General features: G+C 34.6%; 1 protein-coding gene and 1 pseudogene across 3 annotated transcripts; both read left to right on the top strand.

Annotated features, from left to right (window-relative positions):
- Positions 1 to 358: 358 nt before the first annotated feature.
- Positions 359 to 3,619, top strand: LOC143599471 (stem-specific protein TSJT1-like). Its single transcript, XM_077077419.1, has 5 exons — positions 359 to 678; positions 1,218 to 1,458; positions 2,185 to 2,305; positions 3,110 to 3,219; positions 3,387 to 3,619. Exons 1-5 carry the CDS (start codon positions 374 to 376, stop codon positions 3,420 to 3,422), a joined length of 813 nt encoding a protein of 270 aa, XP_076933534.1. The 5' UTR covers positions 359 to 373; the 3' UTR covers positions 3,423 to 3,619.
- Positions 3,620 to 6,288: 2,669 nt separating this feature from the next.
- On the top strand, positions 6,289 to 9,998 carry LOC143599470 (nuclear transcription factor Y subunit C-3 pseudogene; annotated as a pseudogene). Of its 2 annotated transcripts, XR_013147294.1 has the most exons (4): positions 6,289 to 6,344; positions 6,434 to 6,469; positions 8,259 to 9,048; positions 9,731 to 9,998. The product of XR_013147294.1 is annotated as a nuclear transcription factor Y subunit C-3 pseudogene, transcript variant X1 (transcript). The 2 variants fall into 2 exon arrangements; XR_013147295.1 differs by lacking the exon at positions 6,434 to 6,469 and having other exon boundaries at positions 6,324 to 6,344.
- Positions 9,999 to 10,141: the final 143 nt, after the last annotated feature.

The raw sequence follows: 10,141 nt of genomic DNA, 5'->3' as shown, positions 1-10,141 counted from the left end.
CTTTGAGGACCGGATCATATGTCATAACTCATAATTAAAATCTAAACTTTAGATTAGGTTAGGTTTATAGTTTATACCAAACATCTATCAAAGATTTTTTTCTACTAAATGATAACGGATAGCCCAAAATGGTTATAAAACATATAACAATTATGACTCAATAATTGGGGGTGTCAAACTGTCAACTCCAAACCATATATCAAAATCTAGTAATCCACATAGCTAGACTCCATGGACATGACCACATTATATCACAACCCACAACTCCTTGTCACCTTAGCAAGACAGAACACGGGACACGTGGGCCATACCACTTCAGCACGGAGATCATCGCTACAAGTGGGTCCCACAACTAAATATAATATTTCCAAAAATGACAAAAATACCCCTCACCGATGCTATAAATTTCACCACATCATTTGATCACATATTCTCATTTTTATGTTCACTTGTTTCTCTTCATAATAATATTAATATGTTGGGTGTGTTTAGTAGCTCAATTGTTTCACCACCGGAGGAGCTGGTGGCTGCTGGAAGCCGAACACCGTCTCCGAAAACCACCGTGAAGTCGCTTATCAACCGGTTCGTTGGTAACGATCCTTCTGCGGTGTCGATGCACATCGGAGATGATGTTCAGTTGGCCTATACTCACCTTAACGAGTCGATTACTCGTCCTAGGTAAAATTTATTATAATTACAATCACGTATGTTCAATTAAGTGAATTACGTTATTGGGATAAGATCGGTACCATACTAAATATTGTACGGATTTTTTGGTTTGGTATCGATCAGTACTGGTACCATTGAAAATATTAAAAATACCGAAACTGAATAGTACCGATACCAAAAACATGAATATCGAGTACCGGTACCGGTACTGTTGTGTTTGGTTGGTGCTGGTATGGTACAGTATCAGTATTCCGTAAAAGATGTTCATCCCTGTCAGGGATGAACACTTTTTATTGAAAAACAATACCGGTACCAACCTAGCACAATCAGTACCGGTACCAGTACTCGATATTCATGTTTTTGGTATTGGTACTATTCTGTTTCGGTATTTTTTATATTTTTAATGGTACCTGTACCGATTGATACCGGTATTTTTTATTGGATACCAATCTAATCCATAGATTTTGATTTATTAATTATAGTTAATTTGATGTTTTTTTAATTAATTAATGTCAAAACCATCAAACTAAGTAAAAATCTATGGGCAGGTCTTTTGCGGTGAAAGACGAAATATTTTGTTTGTTTGAAGGAGCACTTGACAACTTGGGAAGCCTAAAGCAACAATACGGGCTTTCGAAATCGGCAAACGAGGTCGTTTTGGTGATTGAAGCGTACAAGGCTCTTCGTGATCGAGCCCCGTATCCTACGAACCAAGTTGTCGGTCACTTTGTTGGAGACTTCTCATTTGTTGTGTTTGACAAGTCTACCTCAACTTTATTTGTTGCCACCGTAAGTCATAATTGTTCGCATAATGTTTTGCTCTAAAATGGTTATTTTTGTATTTACGGAAAATGATTAAAATTAAAATGTCCATTTGACAGGTTAAATTAAACAAAATGTTTATTATTATTATTATTATTATTGAAAATAAAAAAAATGTTTATTTTGACTTATTATTATTATTATTGAAAATAAACAAAATGTTTATTTTGACTTGTTCACCATCAATCTCGTTGATTCGTTGACGAGATTTTCAACTAACAAGATTCTATTAAACGTTATAAAAATGTCGGGTTGATGGTTTTTGAATCATCGGATACGAAAGTCGACAGGCTTTTGGACGCCCGATGAGATATTTTTTTGGCCGTCCGACGAGAATTTTTTGGCTTCTGAGGAGATTTTTATGGCGCGTGACAAAAGGCTTGTTGGTTAAAAATCTCGTTGGCTAATGATTAGAAAGCGAGTAAAATGTTTGTTTTTTTTACAAAAACATAATGTATATTTAACCAGAGTTTTTCATAATGTTCACCGTCAATTTCGTCAATCCGTACACTTTTTAATCATTAGCTGACTAAATTTTTAACCAACAAGATTCTGTCACACATTATATAAAAATAAAAATGTGGGGTTAGATGTTTTTTTTTTTTTTTTTCAAATCATCGGAGCCGACGAGATTTTTTAGTTATAATTTGTTTAATTAATTAATATTGAGTGGGGTTGGTGATGATATGACAGGATCAACATGGCAAGGTGCCTTTGTATTGGGGAATCACAGCTGATGGGTGTGTTGCATTTGCGGATGATGCTGATTTGCTCAAAGTTGGATGTGGCAAGTCACTAGCTTCATTCCCTCAAGGTTCGGTTCTATTTGATCTTGTTATAGTGGTCCTGTCGACTCGGTAACTCATCAGAATGAGTCGAGCCCAAGCCAACCTAAGCTGACTCGTTTAATACAAAACCCAAAATGGCAAAATTCGATATATAAAAATTATAATCCAAATTGTAACCGTATAAATAATAAATTTACCACCAATGAGTTGGGTTTTACGAGTATTTTGCTAATTTGTTTTTGTTTGTATAAATTAAAAGTTATTAAGTTAATTATCTTTTATGTGTATAATTGAATATTACTCTTTCTAACTACATTTTTCAAAAAGTACAACATGTTAAATTAATACACTTTAAGTATTAATATAAATTATAAATTTTCTAGTTTATAAAATTATTTTTTAATGTGTATGGTAGAATAATACTTTTTCTTAAGATTTTTTTTTAAAATACAATATTTTAGAAATTTAAAACTTTAAAAAACAAATGAGCTGGACAATGAGCTACAAGTAAGCTCGAGTTTAACATTTCAGCTCATTAAAATATAAATTCTAAATTTATTCCACACATTCTATGAGCGATATTTTACTAAATTAAGTATTACGTGTACGGTAAAATATTACCTTTTTTCAATATATGTTAAAGATACAACTATAAAAGTTTGTAACTCAACTAAACTAAACTAGCTAGATGATGACTCAAAAGTTGGCTCGAGTTCTAGCTTAACATCTCGACTCATTAAGATAAATGAGTTGAGCCGGCTCATGTCACTTTGTAAATAAGTCGAGCCAGCTTTAGTCAAGTTTTATAAATGTGGTTTTTATATTTGCAGGGTGCTTCTACTCGACCGCGATTGGAGAGCTGAGATGCTACGAGAATCCAAAGAACAAGATCACAGCCGTTCCTGCAACTGATGAAGAGATACTGGGTGCAAAATACATGGTATCATATATATTATATTGTATAATTAATCATTAAATCTCCTCCACTAAACATGCATCATTTTATATCTAACATTTTGGTGGTTTATAGTATGTGGTCCAACTCCATAATTTAAAACTAGCTACATATTGGTTCCAAATTGTGACATTTTGATGATATTTTTTTAGGTGGTCGCGCCATCGATGCTCTCGGCCACACAGTAAGCCGAGCATATTCGGAGCGATTAGACGGTGTTTGGTTTGGTTTGTTTTTTTTAATGGTTTTAGGGGATGAGGTTGTAGTTTTCAAGTTGTTTGTGTATAGAAAGAGACATGTTGGATGTGTAATAAAGATTTGGGTAAGGCATGAATAAGAATAATAAATGTATAATTTATAAATAAGTTATAAGTTATGGTTGTCATGTGTTTTGTCCCAAGTGCGTGGGCCTTAGGATTGTGAAGTAGGAAATTAATATAGGTATGCATTGAAATAATATCAATATCTCAATTTCTTATTTGTGACAAATAATAAAATAAATGGTTTTGTAACAACATACCATAATTTATGAACACATGGTTATGTGCTTTGAATCTACATGTGCTTATGTAGATGATGTATATAGTCGTATGCTTTTTATTCAAGTAAAAGCTCATTGCTACACTATGACACATGGCTATGTGCTTTGAATCTACATAGACATGTAATCCAGTCCCATGTGAAAATTTGGTTTCTATAGTCATCTATATAACATGTACTCCAATGTGAAACTTTTGTATTTATCAGAGACGATTATATGTTCTTTGGCGAATGATTTGTCTTATTGTCATCTGATTTCTCTCAATAATCATGTTTGTTTGCTTCCTTTTCAAATTCTATCAATAGTCATGTGAATTTGGTTTCTTTTCCAAACATGGTCATGTGATTCGTGTCGGAGTTATGTAATTTTTTTCATAGTCGTATGATCTTGAGCAAAAATTAAACCATAGATAACAAAACATGTCATTGACCTTCTTTGACTCCATAGCTAAGGAAACTTTTGAAGATTTCATGCCTTTTTTCCTTTGTATAATGTAATGATTCTTCTAACTCAAGGGTTAGTGTTTTGTCGGCCATCAATGCCAACAAATCAATGAAAGCACCAATGAAGTGATTTGGTCTTTAACACAACCAAAACATAATCGAATTCATAAACAATAACTTGATTATGTTAATTTAGAGAAATGATTCCAACTAACATATCGCAAACAATAAATAAAACAGGAGATAAATCAGATTATATATCGAGATGAGACAGAATAACATTCACATGTTTAATAATTTACACATTTCTTTCTATCCCGGTTATATCACGCACCGATGTCAAATTCAAGTTCTATCCAACTTTTTGGGCCATTTAAATGATTGCTTGATTGGGCTCGGTCCACTTCATAATAATCCTCTTATTACATAACTCGAATATTATTATCAAATTAGTCAACTAGACAACAATTCTTACATGAATCCGTAACAAATGCGTCTTTATCCATACTATATATATTTGTACCAATTATTATTATTATTATTATTATTATTATTATTATTATTATTATTATTATTATTACTTCCTTATTCAATATCATAGACAAGAGGATGAGACATACTGAGACGAGTCATAAGAATGTTCACATGTCTAATAATTGAATTTCCTTCTATCCCTAGTACACGACAGAGAAGATAGAACATATCATCAGAGCAACGAAAAAAAGAACCGGAAAGAATGCGCGAAAGCAAGTCATTCTCACCTTAGATTCAATCTTTTATAAGAAGTTAGACACCTTAGATTCAACCTTGTGCAAGAGTTTTTCCATAGTAAGTAGTTTTTTTCTTTTTGTTTGCCCGCTTATATCACACATCGAGGTCAACTTCTAGTTATGTCCAATTTGTTAGGCTTGATTGGGCTTGGTCCACTTCATAATAGTCCTCTTATTACGTAACTTCAACATTATGATCAAATTAGTCAACTAGACAACAATTCTTACATTAAACCGTAACAAATGCGTCTTTATCCACACCATATATATATATATATATATATATATATATCGGTACCAAATATTATTATCACTTCCTTTTTCAATATCGTAAACAACAAGAAAGAGGTTGAGAATCAAATTACATATAGAGACGAGTCAGAAGAACATTCACACGTCTAATAATTTTCAAAATTCCTTCTATCCCACCTCTATCACACATCGAGGTCAAGTGCTAGTTATCCCCAATTTGTTGGGCTTGACTAGGCTCGCTGCAAGACAGAGGTGCACAAACCGGTTTCAAACCCTAAACCGGTTCAATTTGGTCAACAAATTTCAAAACCGGTTTATCATCGGTTTTCATTCGGGTTGAAACCGGTTTCTTGATTGGTTTACGATCGGTTTTGGTTTGGTTAACCAGTTTGAAACCGGTTTCGGTAGAGAAAATTACAAACCGCTTCCAATACTACGATTTTAATCGATTCCAAACCGACTTTTACATAATCGGTTTTTATACCAGTTTAGTTTTCATTAACCGGTTTTTATGCACAACTCAAATGTAGTTCATAATAATAATAATAATAATAATCCTATCATTACTTAAATATTATTATCAAATTAGTCAACTATAAATTGGAATTTATGTGGCCCAATGTAGACCATTCATTTTACTAGTGAGAGAGAGGGTTCAAACCCTACTATCACCAATTTATATGGGAGTTATGAGGGATGACCCGGCTTGCCAGGGTTCGAGTCCTGATCTCACCCGGTTTTACCGGCTCCTCGCTGTCGTGGCGTTTGGTGGGCGTGGGGGTCGGGTTTTATCCGGTGAATCCCTCAACAGATGGACCGCTAGGGGCTTCGTCCGTCCGGACTAGTGGCCGGCTCAAGCTACATTTAGCCAATGGAGGTCGCGTACGAAGTACCCGACGTTACTTAATTGGTCGTTAAAAAAAATCAAATATAGTAGTCAACTAGACATAAATTTTTACACAAATCCATAACAAATGTGTCTTTTTCCACAATATATATATACATATCCTACAACAAACATTGTCACTATTATTATTATTATTTGGATCAAGTTGCAAGCCCTAGTTCATCCATCTGTCACACTTTCGTTACTCAATCCAACAGGTTTTTTTAATCTCTAATTCTCATAATAACTTATTCAATTAATCACACAATTTAACATCTTACTTAACTCGATCTACTTCTAATTTCAGATTTCAGTTAACTCGACTCCATATAGAGCTTACAAGGTATACATACATATATAACAATAATATATATATATATATATATATGCCTTAATTATATTGATTTGTGCCTAATTGTGACGATCTGTTGTAGTTAGTTTGTAACCTAGAAGGATAGAGAGTGCTCGATTCGAGCCGAACGAATTCGAGCTCGAGCTCGGCTTGTTTATTATTTAGTAATTAATGATTTATATACGGTTTTAACTGTTTTTATATATCTTAAGAATAACTTAAAAAACGAGACTAAGTTTGGCTCGAGCTCATATGTGTAGTGTGAAATTCATATTTAGAAGTCCGAAAGAAGAAAAAATTACAAATAGTTACACGAGGCTTGTTAAGAGTCGACGAGCCGGAATGTGCTTCCTGTACAAGGCTCGAGCTTGTGATCGGCTTAATTATAATTTATTAATTATTATTAATTAAACAATATATGTTTTTAATTATGGGGGAAAGTTAACGTACAAATAAAATTAGCGTGCTAATTGTGAGAATTAAGTAATGTAATTATATGTACAAGTAGTGTAATTATGTAATTACCTCGTAGTGTAATTTTAGTTACACTACAGACTACACTATAATTACACTATGCTGTATATATAATTACGCTACTTGGATCTCACATTTAGCACGTTAATTTTATTTGTATTTGATCTAAACCCTTTAATTATGTTTATATATTTTTAGAATAACCTTAAAAACGAGCCTAAGCTCATTTAGCACGTTAATTTTATTTGTATTTGATCTAAACCCTTTAATTATGTATATATATTTTTAGAATAACCTTAAAAACGAGCCTAAGCTCGGCTCGAGCTTGGCTGTGCAGTGTTAAATTAATACATAGATAGCCCAAAGAGGTCAAACTTAAATATGCGTGAGGCTTGACGAGCCTAAACGAGCTTGCTATACAATGCTCGAGCTACCTAGTATCTGTTTAGAGTAAAGGGATGTTAAGTTTATATATCTTCGGTTCTATCTGAAATGGATCTTACTGTGCAGGGGCAGCTGGCCCTAAGCCCGGCCCGTAAAGTGTTTTCTCAATCATGAAGTTACTAACCCTATATCAGTCTCGATATAAACATGCTTATGTAGTTGTAATCGTTTGTCACTGAAATATGCTATAACCTAGTTTCCGTCCATGGACGTATGACAGTTTAAACCGAACCACGTAAATTATGTTTCCGTCCATGTTTGCTTATTGCTTTCATGTTCTGTTTGTGTGTGTTTAATCTAAGCATTGGGAAAAATTATGTTCTGTCTAGGAACTATGATCTTTTGTTTTTAAGGTTTGCTGTCTCTTAGTTTTCTAGTTTTACCTTGTCCATTATGTAAACTGTCAAGACAAGGGTCTCTTGTGTTGAACATGTATTTCTAGGCATGCCATTGTAAGTTGTAACAATGCATACTTCAGATAATGAAAACAATTTTATAGTGTATATGAACACCTATAACAAGAATGATTTTCCCATATGTTAAATGATTATTAGATGTCGTCTTTTTCGAGTTTAATGTTAATTTTCTCTTTGTATCACATCTTAGATTGGTAAGAACTTGATTTGAGGTAAATAAGGTAAAATATAAATAAATTTTAACCTTGCATATGATTGATTGATGTCACATTAATAGTTATAGCTTGGTTTGGTCAGATATCCATAGTTGATATTTGATATACATATATATTTTTTTAGCTCTGTTTATTATTGAAGGACTTGCTTGCTTAGTTGCTTCCACTTATGATATGCTACAACCATATGCAATATAATTATGCTGATTTTTTTAACTGTTTGATGCGAAGATGGATCAACAAGGTCACGGGCAGGCCCCAGCTATGGGGACTGTAGGCAGCTCCGCTCAAATGCCTTACAGCATGGCGCCTTATCCACCAAATCAAATGATGGGAACCGTACCACCTGCATCTGTTGGTGGGGCGGTCCCACCATCACAAACATCGGGCCTTTCTTCTCCTCCAGCCCAACTGGCCCAACAACAACTCGCCTACCAACACATCCACCAACAGCAACAACAGCAGTTGCATCAGCATCTCCAAACCTTCTGGGCTAACCAGTTTCATGAGATTGAACAAACCACTGATTTCAAGAACCATAGTCTTCCATTGGCTAGAATCAAGAAAATCATGAAAGCAGATGAAGATGTGAGGATGATATCAGCTGAAGCACCAGTTATATTTGCACGCGCGTGTGAAATGTTTATTCTTGAGTTGACTTTAAGGTCATGGAATCACACTGAAGAAAACAAAAGGAGGACTCTTCAGAAAAATGACATTGCTGCTGCAATCACAAGGACTGATATTTTTGACTTTTTAGTTGATATAGTGCCACGAGAAGATTTGAAAGATGAAGTAATCTGTTCAACAATTCCAAGAACCGGGCCTATTCCAGTAGGAGCTCCAACTGAGGGTGTACCGTATTACTATATGCCGCCTCCACAAGTTGGTGGTGCAGGGATGTATATGGGTAAGCCAGTGGATCCACAAGCACTTTATGGGCAGCAGCCTCGTCCGTACATGGCTCAGCCTATGTGGCCACAGCAGCAACAGCAAGAACCGCAGGAAGATGCTTAACCAGGTATCCGTTAAATCTTGCACTTTGATGATCACGATTTTTATTGTTCCAACTGTTTCCTTAAAAGTTTGATGTTTGTGGTCTCTTTTAAGAATGTGACTTAGTACTGTGGTCTTTTTGTCAACATTTATTCATCAAATTTGTTTCTTTTCATGGTTGCACACATGTTTGTTTTTAGTAGCAATGGCATTTTTAACCAACTTGTGTTTAACTTCTTTTGTCTTCATCTAATCGATAAACCTAACGGTTAGAAACTGAACAGAGTTTAGCAATGTTTGCAGTCAATGCCGTTAAATAATATAAGTAGGGATGCTAATGGGCCGGGTTTGATAACCCCAGTTCCGTACCCGATTGGGGATCTATGTTTAGGATGTTACTCATGTTTGGTAGTTAAATGATTTTATGCTATTTTTTGGTACAATGGCATCATATGTTACAAAATGTTATCCTAAAGTTCAAGCTCGCAAAAAACGATTTTTTAGATTTTTTTGTATGTGAAATGAGTGAATACACATGGGATGATTTTCAGCATGTTCTACTCTGTTGGCTGGTTTTTTTTAGTTTTATATCTTAACTCATTTGACCCATTACAGATAATGTGTATAACGCAAGATACCCGAAACCCTTTGATAATAACTTTACTGTTTGGCGACCAACATTGATTCAATGATTTGTGTGATTGCAGGAGGGTTACAAGAAGAGACGGAATTCAGAAGAACAATGGCTGTATACCAAACAGCACTTGCTCTTGGGAATTTGTATTAAGGTTAAAATTTAATGTGGTTAACTAGGAGTGGTTGTAGTCATACTTAACTATGTTTGTGTGTGTCTATGTTCGTCATGTCCTTAACTATGCTGCTGCTATATGATGTTGGCGGCAAACATGTGTTATATGATCTGGACCTGGCTCTTGGAAAGTTATCCAATGCAGAAGGTATGTTGATTGCTCTTTTGTTGGCTTTGTATGTATATGTATATACATCCGATATGTAGTTAGGCAGGCGCCCCAAAATGAGTGGTTAGGCACATAGGTGATGGGTCAAAATGTTTCGGGTTGAGTTAGGCTTCCATTTCTTTCCATTCTTCTAGAGCCTGG

The sequence above is a fragment of the Bidens hawaiensis genome, unplaced genomic scaffold (assembly GCF_021521415.1).
Source record: "Bidens hawaiensis isolate Kalapana, Puna unplaced genomic scaffold, B.hawaiensis_p1.1 tig00052224_1, whole genome shotgun sequence".
NCBI classification, from domain to species: domain Eukaryota; kingdom Viridiplantae; phylum Streptophyta; class Magnoliopsida; order Asterales; family Asteraceae; genus Bidens; species Bidens hawaiensis.
This window is presented reverse-complemented; position numbering and strand designations above follow the sequence as displayed.